Source organism: Pavona decussata, unplaced genomic scaffold, assembly GCF_977016875.1.
Source record: "Pavona decussata unplaced genomic scaffold, jaPavDecu1.1 SCAFFOLD_59, whole genome shotgun sequence".
Lineage (NCBI taxonomy): Eukaryota > Metazoa > Cnidaria > Anthozoa > Scleractinia > Agariciidae > Pavona > Pavona decussata.
The window spans coordinates 26744-42025 of record NW_028145481.1 but is presented as its reverse complement, the minus strand read 5'-3'; the positions used below and the strand labels follow the sequence as shown (position 1 = coordinate 42025).

At 38.7% G+C, this 15282-nt stretch overlaps 2 protein-coding genes across 9 annotated transcripts in view; both read right to left on the bottom strand.

The window, feature by feature from the left end:
- Window positions 1–5816, bottom strand: part of LOC146479251 (cytoskeleton-associated protein 5-like) — a 49425-nt gene extending 43609 nt beyond the window's left edge. For 7 of the 8 annotated variants that reach the window (XM_085110878.1, XM_085110881.1, XM_085110879.1 and 4 more), the window contains exons 1-5: window positions 5627–5816; window positions 5343–5542; window positions 3059–3182; window positions 2625–2704; window positions 1801–1891 (exon numbers count right to left, since the gene is read on the bottom strand). In XM_085110878.1, coding sequence (XP_084967004.1) covers window positions 1801–1891; window positions 2625–2704; window positions 3059–3182; window positions 5343–5542; window positions 5627–5683 — 552 coding nt within the window. In that variant the 5' untranslated portion in view covers window positions 5684–5816. Of the gene's footprint in view, window positions 1–1800; window positions 1892–2624; window positions 2705–3058; window positions 3196–5342; window positions 5543–5626 lie in introns of those variants that run through there. The other variant, XM_085110883.1, reaches the window with a different exon arrangement.
- A 2019-nt stretch (window positions 5817–7835) lies between these two features.
- On the bottom strand, window positions 7836–14845 carry LOC146479250 (solute carrier family 49 member 4 homolog). Its single transcript, XM_085110877.1, has 3 exons — window positions 14229–14845; window positions 12383–13106; window positions 7836–11021 (listed from the first exon to the last, which is right to left on the bottom strand). The coding sequence occupies exons 1-3, from the start codon at window positions 14533–14535 to the stop codon at window positions 10466–10468; spliced, it is 1587 nt and encodes a 528-aa protein (XP_084967003.1). The 5' UTR covers window positions 14536–14845; the 3' UTR covers window positions 7836–10465.
- Between the last annotated feature and the right edge of the window lie 437 nt (window positions 14846–15282).

Below are 15282 nucleotides of genomic sequence, written 5' to 3'. Positions count from 1 at the left end.
GGATAAGACGAGGCTTTTAGTCAGAAATTGAGAACTGGGTATCCAAAAGGTGTATCTCCAATACAGTTTTTAAAAGATAAAGGGAATTTTCAATTAATTATTTCAAAAAGAGAGCAAACACAGAATGGCTTTCTCACAGTGTAGTTACAGCTTCAGCCTGAACTTTACTCAGACTTAAGGCAGTAGTCCATGGTTGTTCACAGCATCTTTCCACTCTGTTTCAACCTTGGACAAGAAACTATGAGAGCTTCCCAATTACCTCAATGAATGATACTATACTGTAAATTATGCATGACAAACTGATGCAGCTACACATGGAAAAGGCAGCTACTGGCTGAAAACTACCCTGCGAACGCAGACGTATTTCTGGCTGTCGAGATTCTCGCCGCCGAAAAATAACGTCTGCGTATCCAAGCCGCAAAACGATTTCCATGACGTAGGAGCTTCTGTTTTCTTGTTGGCCAATCAGATTACATGATAGAATGACACTCGAGTGGTCCACGTGACGAACAAACGCCACAGAGCTAGCATACACAATGGCATTTCGAAAACTAATCCCTACGGCTAAGAATTGTCAGTAAGAAAACCTCCATTCGGTTTATTTGAGTATTTCCCTTCTTGATCAAGATAAACATCATTAAGCAGAGCTAAGCTATGAATACTTTATTGTAAATTTATTTGCGAATGCAAGATTCATACGTGGAACCGGGCAGAGCTAAGCTATAAATGCTTTACTATCAATTGAACTGCAGGAGTCGTCCGTGGAGCCGGCCCGGCCCGTCAACATTTGTTAACGCCGGATGTGCGCTAAGCCACTAAACAATGGAGATACAAGCATGAACTCACGAGTAACGAAATCACGGGTCCTATATATGTCCTCACAGATAACATTTATTAAACGCTGCCTGAAATCTTGCAGTTAATCCGAGCCGATAAACCTAAACAAATGCCACAGAACTAGCACACAAAATTGCTCAATCAACAACTTGCTAAACCCCGTCGGCAAATTGACAAAAATATCCTTTTCATTTTCTACAACATTCTTGATTGAATCCTCCTGGTGCTTATTTTACATTTCAATACCGAAAACCTCGTAAACTTTGCTAAACGCGTCTCACATACTACCCGCCGTTGTTTTTCCACTAGTTAACATGTACACCATGCACGAATCTTGTGTGGTGGTTCTGCGATTTTATGAGCTAAACGGTGATTGGCTTAGATTTTCTACGTCATGGAAATCATTTTGCGGCTTGGGTACGCAGACGTTATTTTTTGGCGAAGAGAATCTTGACAGCCGGAAATGCGTCTGCGTTCGCAGGCTAGCTGAAAACAAACACTTGCTTTAATCTTTAAGGTGTGAATTCCAAAGACTGTCCAGAATTCTTACAGGGCCTGTTTAGTTTTTCCTTGTTTAATATCCTTGATACTGTCAGAGGAAACTGCATCCCATCCATGAAGAGACTAGCACCAGTAATACCCCCAGATGCTACATGCTACAGAAACCAAGTTAATTTTAACCCTTTCATTCCCAGAAGTGATCAATATCCCTTATATGTATTTCTTGTTACATTAAAAATATGCTGTCAACCAGACAGGAGATGAGAATAAAGAAATTCATCAACTAGGTGGTATTGCTTGATGTAGTAACACCAAATTCTGTGAACTAACTTTAAAAAGAAATGCATGGCAGTCAGTGAAGAGAATTAAGATTCAGATCATGGGAGTGAAAGGGTTAGTAGTTAAACCCAGTTGGCTCATCAAGCATTTACTCCATACCAACATCATAAGTAGCTGACATACCTCTTCTCTAACTGTCTTGTCACTGTGATCAAACAGCTTGGGGAGAACTTTGACAATGGGCTTGAGACTAAACACTTTGCCACCAAATTCACTGTTGGTAAAAATCAATGTTAAGAATGTTCTTGAAAATATATTTGTGTATGATAGGAATCCACAACATAATGTTAACATTTCTCACTACCATCTGTTAATAAAGCAGACATCTCAGGATAAAATGTAAACAGTATCTTCTATCATGAAGTGGAACCACACTGTCTAGATCTTATGTAATGTTTAAAAATAAGAGTGTTTTTTATTGGGTTTAAAACCATGAGGCGCAGCCGAGTGGTTTTAGACTCAATAAAGCACATGCTGCAAATTTTTTGAATAGCTTCAAAAACATTCCTGGAAAAGCGTGTGTCAATAGAGTTCATAACAATAATGCATTTGTAAACGTTGGAAATTAGCATACGAGAAAAACACCGCATACTAATGAGGAGTGTTTTATCAGCTGATAAAACACCGCATACTAATAAGGAGGAGGTTTATTGATATAAAGTCACCGGACGCGATGTATTATCGACTATTTGATAGGTCAATGAGCTTATGAATTATTAACGAGTTTTTGAATGGAATTTGAAACTTTTTTTGACAAGACAAAATGGGAATACCTAAAGAAAATCCTACTGATGTTGATACTAGGATTCAAACCTGGATCACACTGGTTGTGGTTCTCCAATGATTTACAGTTCAGCAGGTTGAAGAGGTCATTCTCACTGATTGTGATTCGTTTTTAAAGCACTGTCAGTAAAATGTCTTCAATAAACATGTTAGCTTTAACTTGCCTGATAGCTTGGCGCAGCACACTGGTACAAGCAGCAACAATTTTGGGCTGTTTGTTCTCAAGTCCCTTCAGAACTTCCTCCTGCAAAATGAAAGCAGCCATGATTTAACCATAACGCATCTTCAAAGCTCTTTTCAGTATCACACAAGACTGACACGGAGTAGAAACAGTACAAATTGACCTCAAAAAGCTTCATTTTAGTAAACATTCTTCAATATTATTACAGTCAAACCTCTTTATTACGGACACCAAGGGGACAGGAATAAGTGTCCGTATTATAGAGGTGTCCGTTTTAGAGAGGTAGGCTTTATATGGATTTCAGTCTCTCAGGGACCAAGTGAACTGTCCATTATAGAGAGGTGTCCGTATTATAGAGGCGTCCGTAACGAGAGGTTCCACTGTATCACAATGATTAAGAAACATTTACTTACATACCTGAACCACATCCTGTTTCTCAACCTCAATGTACATCAAAATGATGTTAATTCCCTTTTCTTTGGTTTTCGGTCTGGCATTTAGACACTTTGTAATCGCACCAGCTATGACATCCCCAGCAACCCTGAAATTCAAAACTGATCATGAAAAAGAGATAATTTATATAAACTGAAGGCACAAAATTTAATTGCATGCCTCTTATAACATTTTAGAAACTGTTAGAGAAAAAAAATAACTATTTGTTTCTTGATCCTGTCATATTATATCAAGTAAAAGGTTTTGTTTTTAAGGATCAAAAAATTTATGTTCAAGCACAAGCTTTTGATTCCCTCACGGAATCTTTGTCAAGTGGTGTTGGACATTTTTGTCACATGATTAAGTTGATGAAATATCACTTGACAAAACATCCTGGTAGATTGCCAGGAGCTCATATCCAAAGTCGCGATTCGATGTCGGAGCCTGGTGAATTGTCTTCAACCTCAGCAACTTACACCATCTCTTGGGCACACTCAGGGGCCAATTACACGAGCCAGGCTGGCTCAGTTAACCAAGACAACTTTAAGCCTGGTATTACATGAGGTGAGCCAGCCAAGAGATGGTTAAATTTAGACATTGTCTTGTGAAAAATGGCTCCAACAATGACAATGGATCAAAAGATTTAGCTTTCAGTAATTTGTAACTTTTTATTTTAAGATCCAAGCACATCCTTATTAGCCAGGCTGGCCCAGTTCTCTAAAGGGAGTCAGCATGACTAAGTGATTAGAGTGCTGGACTTGAAATCCAGGGCCCGGTTGTTCGAAAGCTGATTAACGCTAATCCACGATTAAAAGTTAACCGAGGTTTCCATCTCACTGGTTAAAAAATGTTTTAAAAGCTATTTTAAGCTAAAGGTAAAGAAAAGTCTAAGTCAAAACTGAGGGACAATAATCTTTTTGAAGAATCTTAATTGGTTTGTAATTAAACTGAAATCAAAAGTTCCCGTTAATCCAGGATTAGCTTAATCAGGTTTTGATCAAATTTGGACCCTGAGGTCCCGGGTTCAAGTCCTACTCTGACCGCTAGCTGGAGTTGTTTCTTTGTAGCCCTGGTTTGATCGGAAAGTGTCGTTCCATTTTAGAACAGTTGGTCACACTTGTCAATCTGATAAAATGGAAAGCACCCAGATCAAACCAAGCTATACCAGCTCATGTGATTGGCTCCACACACTCTGAATCATTGCCACATTCCATGTTAATTTGACATGGCCTAATACAGTCAACTCTCTCAAAGCGACCACTTCTCGTAAGCGACCAGCTCCCGTAAGCGACCACTTTGTAAACAACCCTTTTGTTTCTCAGTTAAATACTGTTTCAAGAGCTCTCTTGTAAGCGACCACCACTCAAATTTCTAAGGGACCGCGACCACTTTTTAGGCCAGACATTTGACATATTCTTTTTCATTTGACATTTTCTGTTTCCAGTAAGCGACCACCAAACATATTCGCGTATGATCTGAGTAAATAATTACTCAGAAGCAACAAAAGTTCAATTTTTTATGACGCTACCCCGGACAACTGACAGTTTACAGGCAGAGAAGATTACTATAATTAGATCTGTAGGTAAATGGGAATTGTTACAGTGATCTGTAAAATGTTACACAAAGTTTCATCAGAAGAATGAATAGATGTGAAAAAATCAAATAGATTAGTTTCTATTTGCCTAATTTTAGCTGCTAGGGTAATATTTTTAGGTAATTAATTTATCAGTCCAGCATAAGGCTTATTTTATTGATCTTTCCCGTAAGCGACCACCTCCCGTAAGTGACCACTTTGTTGTGCACCAAGGGTGGTCGCTTACAAGAGAGTTGACTGTAGTCATTTTCTGTAGCAAACGGCCAATTAATTAATTAATCGTATTGATAAACACAGTCAGCCCATTCATAAATTAATTAATCGATGTTACGGTAAAACACATAGTTCAGTTTTACATTTGTGAAATAATTCTATCACTGCTTTAACATCCACGCTAGTGATTACCTACAATCCCGATTTGCCTTTTAATTAAAGATTTGACCATTGCGAACTATAACTTACACGTCCCCAAAGTCTAATATCATATCAGGCACTCATAACAACGAAAATGATTACTGACTCCACTGGTAATAGATCGTCTACAAATTTACCTTCCAACTAGACTATTAAATTACAACGGATCCCACCGTCTCACGAAGAAGAATGTAGTCGTGAATATCAGGAATATAAAGCCCATAAAATAAAATAAAATAAAATAAAAAACAAAGAACTAACCTTCCAGAAATCGAAGGAGACGCTGCTTCCAAAAATGCTAGTACGGCTTCCAAGCCCTTTTCTTGGGCAACTGCGTTATTATCAATGACAAATTTCTTGAGCATTCCCAGAAATTTATTAAATTCATTGCTATTTTCATCGTCTATCTTTTTGTATATCTTTACCAGCTCTTCGTAACCACTTAACCTCGCTTTCCATACCTAGATAATGAAAATAAAAGTTACTGTAGTGAGACGATGTTTGCTCGTGTCACTTCCAAAATATTACGGCGCGAAATCTTTTACCTTATGAACCAAGCGATCTTCCAAAGGCAGCTTCGTTATATCGGCGTCATCCGCCATGGTTTATCGTACAGTTTTTGGATAATACAATCTATGTACAGAAGCAGCTTGCACTTTTTCACAATCGTGCTGCAAAATAAAATTTTACAACGATTTCTTTGCTGCAAATCCAACGAACATTTGAAATGGCCGACTTTAGTTGATCATGTGACCAATACCCTCCAATCAATAGTCAGGAGACAGTGACATCATATATGTCGTGTAGGACTCACAGAACGTCTCCCAAAACCTAGGATTTTTTGACGACTTTTTTTCCAATATAGTTTTCGTTAAAACGAATGGAATAGAGATTTTTAGGGGGTACTCCTCAGCTCCTGGGGACGGAACACTCATAAAGTCACCCTTCTAGGGGAATACGTGCTTTAATGAATGTATGACTTTCTACACTGCTGAAACCAGTGAAAGGAAAGAAAAGAAAGACACTCAAACAAATTGATGATATCTTTCCATTTATTTCAATCACAACGAGACTGTGATAGGTGCTGATGTCACCGTGTTTGAAAAAATCCATTTAAACAGGCCTCCCGTGCAAAAAGCGGCGTAAAAGCCACGCCCGGAGGAAAGTGTCCCCTGCGAGTGTGCATGTTCTTTAAACTTGGGTGACAAGCCTGTGCAATTATGTGAGAATATGGGAGAAATTTGGAATTATTTTAAAACATTTTGAAATGTTCTACTATAGAAAAGGCACCGAGAGGTGGGAACTACAAGAAAATAGAAGAAAACAAGGGATTAAAGGATGCAGGAAGCAGGGACATCCTATCCCACCCATGCCCCTTCCATTTCTGGGGCCTCAATTCCTTTCTGCAAAGGGGGCCTGTTCGTAGCCTGGGTAAAGTTTGCTGATATAAATGGGAAATTTGGGGAGCAGGGATGGTGCAGTGACGTGAGAGCACTCGCTTCCCACCAACGTGACCTGGGTTCAATTCCTGGACGTGGGTTGAGTTTGTTGTTTTTTCTCGTCCTTATTCCGAAAGGTTTCTCTTATCATACTTCGGTTTTCCCCTCTCCTCAAACCCCAACATTTCCAAATTCCAATTCGACCTGGAAAGTGTCAATTAACCAAACTGCAAAGCGCATTTAATTTGATCATCTCACCACGGAATTATGCATTATACAAATTTACAAATTTATTTTGCTTTAGAATCAGAGTGAAAGTTAATTTCTCACCTAGTAGCATGACAAGACACAGCCCATTTGTACTGTACAACTCATGGATATTTATCCGGGTTCTATTGAAAAGTCTCAGAAAGAAACACAATGAAAAGTCAGAGGCCAGTAAATAGAAACCACAGTTTCCATAGTTACAATACACGTCGGCATGAAGACATTCATCCTTCAAGACCCAAACTTAGCCTCAGGAAGAGAACTTTTAGATACTCCGGAGCGATTTTATTTGACTCGTTACCTGAAACATACAAACGGGCAGCATCCTTAGAGGCTTTTAAGTGACTAATGATGGAACACGATTTTGCATAGATTTTTTCTTAGTGTGCAAATGTTTTTATTTATTTTTTTCTATCCTGTGATATTTTAACCCAAAAGTGTTTATTAGAGTCATATATATTGTAATTTTTTTTTCTCATACCATTCATTACTTTGTTATAAAATAATTTTAGGTGTATACAGGGCCCCTCAGGATAACAGCCCCGTAGCTAATTGGGCCACTCTGTCTAAATAAAGTTCACTTACTGAGTACAACAGATAAATGTAGAAAGCAGGGAAGATTTAATGCAGGACAATATTTTGACTGGTGGAACTAGACTGGCCTTAGTAGCAGTAAAACTCACTCCTTTGAATGGCACAGTGGCTTCGATTCTAGACATTTTATCTTCATTTGCCGTGACTGCTAGGTAGATTGATCATGCACTATTTTTTACTTCCTTTCTTTGCAAGGGTCTAGAGGGTACTCAACCTCGTTCCCAGTGTCTCTCCTCTTCAAAACCCACGTCTCGTCTGGGACATGAAGAGGAAAGACCCTGGGAGCGAGGTAGGAGGCTACTTCAGGGGGAGGGGGTTGGAGGCTACTTCAGGGGAGGGGGAGGACTTACTAAAGGATCTCTGCAAAATTGACAAAATAACTCTAAACTACTACCAAATAGACTTTTGCATATAATGGAGAAACTGTAGAGGAAAATATATAAATGGCACCAACTGTGACAAAAGCAGGTAAAAATATTTATTTGAAATCCCACATTAAACAGAATATTACAATCCACAATATCACTCAAAATTATTAAATTTTATTTAAAAATCCTGGTAACTTACCAGGACTGATAAGTCCATTTTTTATCAATTACCTTTGAATTTTCTGGCAAACAAGATGCCTGCTACACTGGCATTACGCGTGATGCTGGGGCTGATTCATTTATTCCAACTGTATGTTTCGCAGATTTATAAAACAATCCTTTCTAATGGAATAGTTTGAGTCACGAAGATCGCGTTACGTTGGTTCCCTTGTGTTACGTTACTCAGGGTTTCAAGGGAAATTGCGGGAATTCCATTGCGATAACGTAAGCTTCTCAATGACCTCTTTTCTGTCTCGCGTCGTGGTCTAACAAAGCACGATTCCTTCGCCAGGAACTCACCAATTTCCACCGTTTTAGATGTTGAGTGCTTCTTAGAAGTTATTCTTTCGATTCACCGCTTCAAAATGGTGAAATTTCCGTTTGAAAACGGCACACTTGAGTCCACAACATGTTAACAATATCGCGCCACAAATTTAATCCGTTTTTGATAAATATATCAAATGATTCGTTGACGTCACACAGGTAGGGCTGAGTGGGTCCCCTCCCTCGCAATATAAGCGACAAGACTGGATTTTGATTGGCCTGCTTTTGTTGAAGACAATCAGAACAATACATCCCGAGTAGGAGAGGGGAGAGTTTAATGAATAAATTAATATATAGATTTGTGGCTACGAGGAAAAAGAAATCGTCCCGTTTTTAGACACGGTATGCCCCCTCAGGGCATCCCGCGTAACTAGCACAATATAATCCCAAAATTATAAAGAAACTTTAGTTGAAATAGTTTTCAAGGACATCAGGTTCTTGAAAGGAATTTACCACCCTCATTATCATTAATATCATAAAATAAAATATAAATTTTGCCACTACGGCTGAATAAGGAAATATATTTAAAGGACTAAATGTTTTTAAGTGTCATTGAGATTGGCAATATTGACTTTGATTTTCCTTAAAAGAATTATTATTTTAGTATAGACTGTAAAACATTCATTTCTGAAATATGCTTATAGGGGTTCAAACAACCAGGCCCAAACCAAACACTCCATATTGAATCTTAAAAAGTAAAAAGAATGTTGACATCACAGTAATGTTGTTATGTCTCATTCTTGCCGTAAAACCATAAAAAAAACTCAGCCAGCAAACTTGCAAAACTGTGGAAAATCATCAGGTGCTATTTGAAATCCCTGTGGTTGCAATAAATGTGATGATAAACATTTCTACTGATTAAAACATCTATATAACATAAAAATGCAAAATTATGGTGGGTGCATACTGAGTCCATAATTTACTAAGAGCAGCGCAATCAAAAGCAAAATAATATACAGATTGGGATAAAACAACAGCACTATAGAGTCAACAGTAGACAACAATTTTAGAATTTAAAGCACCTGCAACCAATATTATAGAAACATACACCCTCAATAATATTATTACATGATGAACCGAAGCTGGCAAACTCCAAAACATTGGTGTGTTTTCACACAACAAACATCCAGAAATTTCACATTATCACTAAGCCTTAGTTTGATGACAATTCTACCTAAATTCATCTCTTAGGTTTTTGAAGTTAACAACACATTTGGCAAGTATTTTCCCATCAAAAGTGAGTTTGTGAACCCAAAGACGTTCTTGATAGAGTGAGCAAGATTAGAAACTATTTCTTATTGTCACCACCATCTTTGCCAACTGTTGTCATCACCTTCACACACACCAACTAGCATTTGCCAACTCGCACATGAAAGCACCTTCACACTTTTGCAGTCCTGTCCCAAATTGGACAGGATTACATGTTTGTCCTTCATTTGGAAACCCTTGAATTAAAAAACAAATCTTCTGACTGCCAGATAAAACTTGGTTGCTGGAAGTCCAATAACAACCCATTATTTCAAAATAGGACAACGTGAAGTTAACTGTTTTGAAACATTTTTGTGCAGTAAATGGCTGATATTTATATTAAGTGGGAGTACACATGGATAAAAAGAAAATGGCTCATGTTATCAGCAAAACCTATTAGCCAACTGTATTCATGTCACATGCTGAGAATTCAAGCTGAAAACTAGAATTCTTGAAATATGAGAAAATTCTTAAACATACTCTTTGTACTACTTAATTTAATGGTAAATGAATGACAATAAATGGAAGATTCAAATGTAATAGCTATTCAGGGCTGTCATTAATAATTATTAGTAGAAGACACTGAAGATACCTAGCCACTTAATCCTTTAAAGGGGTAGTATCACGCAAATTTGATGGCATTTAAAAACCAAAAAATGTTTGTCTGTGACGTCAACAGAAACAAACAAAAAATGTCTAGTTTTGTTATACATTATCACCCCTGTGCAATAAAACTGTCGATTAGTGCCTCTGGCCAGAGATGGAGTAGGTCGGAATGGACTGAAACTTGAAAAATGTGAGGCTAACGTTTCTTGTGGAGACAGCTTCTCCAAAGCTTAATGAAAGCCCTGTGGTTAATTTAGCTCAGTACTACTTATGATTCAAGCCTTTGCCCTTCTTTACATTTAAAACCCTGCAAATATTATTATACTTTGGGAAGTGAAACATCAGAGTCATGACGTGCTGTTTGCATTGACGAATTTGGAAGAAAATTGTTTACACTAGAGCTGGCACTACCATAATTAGTCTCACTATTCATTTCCCGGTTGTGGGGTGCTGGGACGTAGCTGTCAGGCTTCTCATCAACTGAAGAGCGGTATCGCCTTTGTCGCCAAATCATCAACAGTGGAATACAGATGGCAGTGGTCACAAATGTGCACCAGTTGATCCACTTCAATCCGAAATTAGGAATCATTGGGAAGATGTAAAACACAATTTGCAAAAAATTATTGGAGAAGGTTAGAAATCCTGATGTGATTCCCTCCGCAACAGGATATGTAGATTCCACAGCCAATTCAAAGAACAACGGGATAGTTCCATTGACAAAGAATCCCCCTAAGATACTTGTGAGGTAGAGGACGACTTTTGAGTATGGAAGAACACCAGCACAGATCAGAGTGAATATTGTAAGTGATGCTGTCGCACCAACCAGGAGTGCTATCACAATAAGCTTCATGTAACTCGCAAAGTGGTCGGCAAATCTGTGACAAACAACAATCAAGATGACTTTCAATAATTTTTAAATTTTTTTTTTGTACAGGACACAACCCTCTCAAAATGTAATAGCAGCTGGCAACATTGCTGCCGTAAGACGATAGTACATTATTGTCTTTTTAAGTTCTCTTACTTTCAGTTAATTAATTTTTCTGTCACTTTGTTCACAGTAAATTTTTCCCAAGACCCCTTTGGACTAAGCTCATTATGTTACCTACAAGTACATGTTGAGAGGGCTGCAGGGAAGATAAACCAAATAATTTTGAGGTTATACTATTTTACAGTAAATCTTGAGTTCAACCTTTCTGAGTTACAGTGGAATCTTGATTGTTCAAAACTCCCAATTCTTCTAACCAAAAGTTGTTTCCCTTCGATTTGCTTTGGTCAGATTTTTACCTCCGACCTTTGGAACTGCTGATTGTTCAAACCAAATTAAGTTTCCCTACCAAATTCAAAAAAATCATTATTCCATTGAACTTCAACTCAACAGCCAGCAAGAATTGTATCTATCAAAGGGTGGCTACTACAGGAACATTCAACCTAAATTTGGTTTTGCACTAGTCAGTGGTTAACAGTAAACTTGCAGTGTCACCATTCAATACCAGACTTGCCCACTACTTATGATTTTCCTCTGGGGAAGGGAAAAAAACAAGGCATGATACACTTTGGGGAACAAAAAAGTGTATTACCCAAGGTCCGGTTGCATAAAGCATCTTAAAAGATAACTGGGTGTTTTCCACAGTTGTTGCTTCATTCTCAATAAACCTCCTTCAGCCGTGTGATCCATTTAGCACTCAAGAAAATCCTTCACAATGCAGGAAAGGTCTGCGGAAACCTAACACTTATCTTATTAAGATGCTTTATATAATCAGCCATAGGGCCTCTGAGACTTGAAATGAGCAGCAAAGGACTTTGAGAAAATCCTGCTACAGCTGTACATGATTGAATGTGTGATCATGTAATTCACCTCATTTCTGTCACACGGAATTTAATCAAATATGACTGTCTATACAAAGGGATCCCAAGCTTATTGATATAGGGACATCTGTTTCAATCAGATCTGTCGTTACTAGACAGAAACAGGCTATTAAAGATGGTAATGACCATGAAGATGATCTGCTACTCAAAGTTTGAAAGTGAACAAGACGATGGCAGGCACAGAAGACTGCCAATTCCACTGTGAATCAAACTTCGCTACAGCTTAATTAATGGCACCCTTGGCAAAAGGGTAACTTATTAAAGGAGCTCATTTGGGAGGATGGGAGGGTAGTGTGCCTATCAAAAGCGGCGGCCTCAAAATTGATACACTGCTACAGTATGCACATTAAAAACTGGTATTGGTACTCACATTGATAAGGAAATTCCCGAGACAGATCCAGCTACCACAGCTCCAAAACCCAACCAACCAGCAGTATTCTGTGAAATTTTAAACTGTGACAGATTTAGATCTAAAATGGAACACCATCCACCATACACTCCTGTACCGATCCCATAAATGAAAACAAGCAGCCAAAATTGTGCGTTCTTCAGCAGGCTCTTGGCACCAACTTTGAACTCCAAACGACCAATGGCAGCTGTGACACTGGGAGGTAATTTAGGCTTCTCAGGAAAATGGACGATAACGCAGAGCATTGCTAAAGTAGTCACGGCAAGCTCAATGTACATAAGATTCATTATTTTACTCTTGAAAAAGGCTCTGTCTGCCTGGTTGAAATATTGTCTCAGTTCTATGAAAGAGATCCCCTGTTCAGTAGTCGCATTTTTTAATTCAGTTTCATTAACATAATTTAACACATCTGGAACTAAAAGTGGTCCAATCACGAATGACAATGCTGTTCCACTGTAACAAGCCAGAGAAGAGATCGCCGTGGCTGTAGTACGTTGCTCAGGAGGAAACCAAGCTGCGGAAACCATTGGAGCTGCTGCCATGGCGATGGGGCCTCCAATTCCAGTTATGAACTGTCCACAGTGAATAAACCAGGTTTCAAGTGATAGGTTGTTCAAAGGTATACAGCGGAGACCAGCTCCAATGAACTCAAAGAAAACAGCACTCAAGACTGCTATTCGTAAACCTGCAGATCAATAAAACAAGACAACAATTAAACATTTCCTTTGTTCTTTTGGCTTCCAAGGTGTAATAGAATTTACAAACGTTGCATCCATGACCAGGTGTACATTTCTCAAAGTCTTAAAGCTCCCGAAGAGCTTTCAGGCTGGAAAAGTAATTTTCTTATCACATTTCCATAGATTGCCAGCTGTCTTCTCTACGAACTGACTCAATGTGTTTCTTAATCTTGGAAACTTAACACACGTTTAAATGGTTTCAACGTTTGCTTCGACATATATTCGACATTTTGTTGAACCAAACATAGGGGGCATTTAAACAGGTTGTTCAACATTGTTGAAAGTGTAAAAAATGTTGAAAACTTGTTGAAAGCATGTTGAATCAAATACATGTATAAATTGGTTTAAACTTTTATTCAACATCGATTCAACTTTTCCTTTGCTCTCGAAAATGTTGAATGGCGTTAAAGCCATTTGAACACTCCGGTCAATATTTGTCCAACCTTTGCCCAACATCTGTTCAACTTTTATTGAATGAATGTTGGTCAAATGGGGAACCGTTTACATGGGCCATTAAATGTAAAATGTTTACACTTTTAAAATATATTCAACTTTGATAATTTATCAAAAGTTGAATTTTTAGTAATGAATTTTGTGCATGTGTAAAATAGTTTTTTGGGTGCAAAGTGTTTTCAGGAGTTTAAGAAACACATGCCTGCTTCTTTTAATCTGGCTCATCTAGAAATCTTACTTTGTGCCTGAGACCTCTAACATATGCACAGAGAGCCGCTCACCAACCATTCACGTGAGCTTCGGTCGTGGTGTTGGGAGGGCGGAGTTGTGGGCCAACATTCTGTGTGTAATATTATAGAGTCTAGTTGCAGAAAACGAGTATTGTTGCAAAAATCAATCAAAAGAAGATATATTTTAACTAAGACCACAGTGAGTGAATTAACAACAGAAATTCACTGGTAAAAGGCGTGCTGAGGTTATAAAAGTTAACTTAACCAAGCGCGGACCTTTTGGCCTAATGTGCACACGGGACAGCTTTCCTGCACGCAACACAGGTAGCGAAATCAACCAGGAAAACGATTTAAAAACAGGATTTAAGAAGCCGTATTTATGCTTACCTTTCATGTCCATAAGCCAACACATCGGCACAACTGCGACAACAAATGAAATTGGGCCCCAATCGGCGAGGAGAGTGATAGTCGTGTTGTCCCAACCGAACACCACTTGCGCAGTACCCTGAATCGGTCCCCATGTATTCCAAATTAAATTGTTCAGCGAAGCAACGATTGAAAATATGATCAAAATGTACCATCGCCGTTTGTAGACCTTGCACTTATTCTGGTAAACTGAGCCAAGCGACTTATAGCGCCGATCTTCGGAACGAAGCAAGTTCTCTCTCTCCTCGAACGACTGCCCTCGTCTCATCTTTATTGTACTGTTCCTCGATTGTTTTCAAAACACTATGAAATCAAACTTGCAACGATAATTCCTCTCTGAAAAACTAGTTTGATTCCTGGGGTTCTTCAGTTTAAGTTAGAAGGCTTCGTTTACTCAAACAGGGCCTGATTCAAAGGTTTGAGTTTCAAAAGGCGCGACGATTCCACAACAGATCGATCCCGTTGACTTGTTCCTCGTTGTGGCTCCGTTGAAAAACATACACTTTACCCACTACAGGTCGAAAGTTGGAAAAGAACACAAAATGCGTGTAATACTTATAGTCGATCGACCCCAGTAACAAAGCCGGCGTTCCGGCGCGAGGAAATCTTTTTGCACTCTCGTCATGTGATCTCCTTGCGGGGGAGGGGAGCATTGCGCATATATAAACAGCGGCCCTGTTTCTACACTTCTCAAAGTCGCTCGTTCTTCGCGCTCTCTAAGCTCTACTTATAAGCAAGTCTACCCTGTTTCATAAACCTTCTTCCAAATTACTACCATTTTTTCAAATTACCCCTTCCTGCCTTGTTCAAGGTAAATAAGAAATTTGCAGTATAAGCAATCTCGTTGCTTTTTCGGGTATTTTTTGCCATTGCCTAAGAAAACATGAAAGATACTTCAAGTCTACCTTAGCCTACGTGTAGCCGTAGCCACCCCCCTAAGAAAAACGTTTTCCTTCAGGGGGTGGGTACGGCTACACGTGGGCTAGTACAGCCTGCGCTCGTGACCTTAAGCAGG

What these genes read in the sequence shown, in the direction of transcription:
- LOC146479250 (XM_085110877.1), bottom strand. Translation starts at nt 14,535, where the DNA reads ATGAGACGAGGGCAGTCGTTCGAGGAGAGAGAGAACTTGCTTCGTTCC. An exon ending in TTGGCTTATGGACATGAAAG is followed by an intron (nt 13,107 to 14,228) that starts GTAAGCATAAAT and finishes ATTGATCTGCAG; the next exon opens with GTTTACGAATAGCAGTCTTG. An exon ending in TCGGGAATTTCCTTATCAAT is followed by an intron (nt 11,022 to 12,382) that starts GTGAGTACCAAT and finishes TGTTTGTCACAG; the next exon opens with ATTTGCCGACCACTTTGCGA.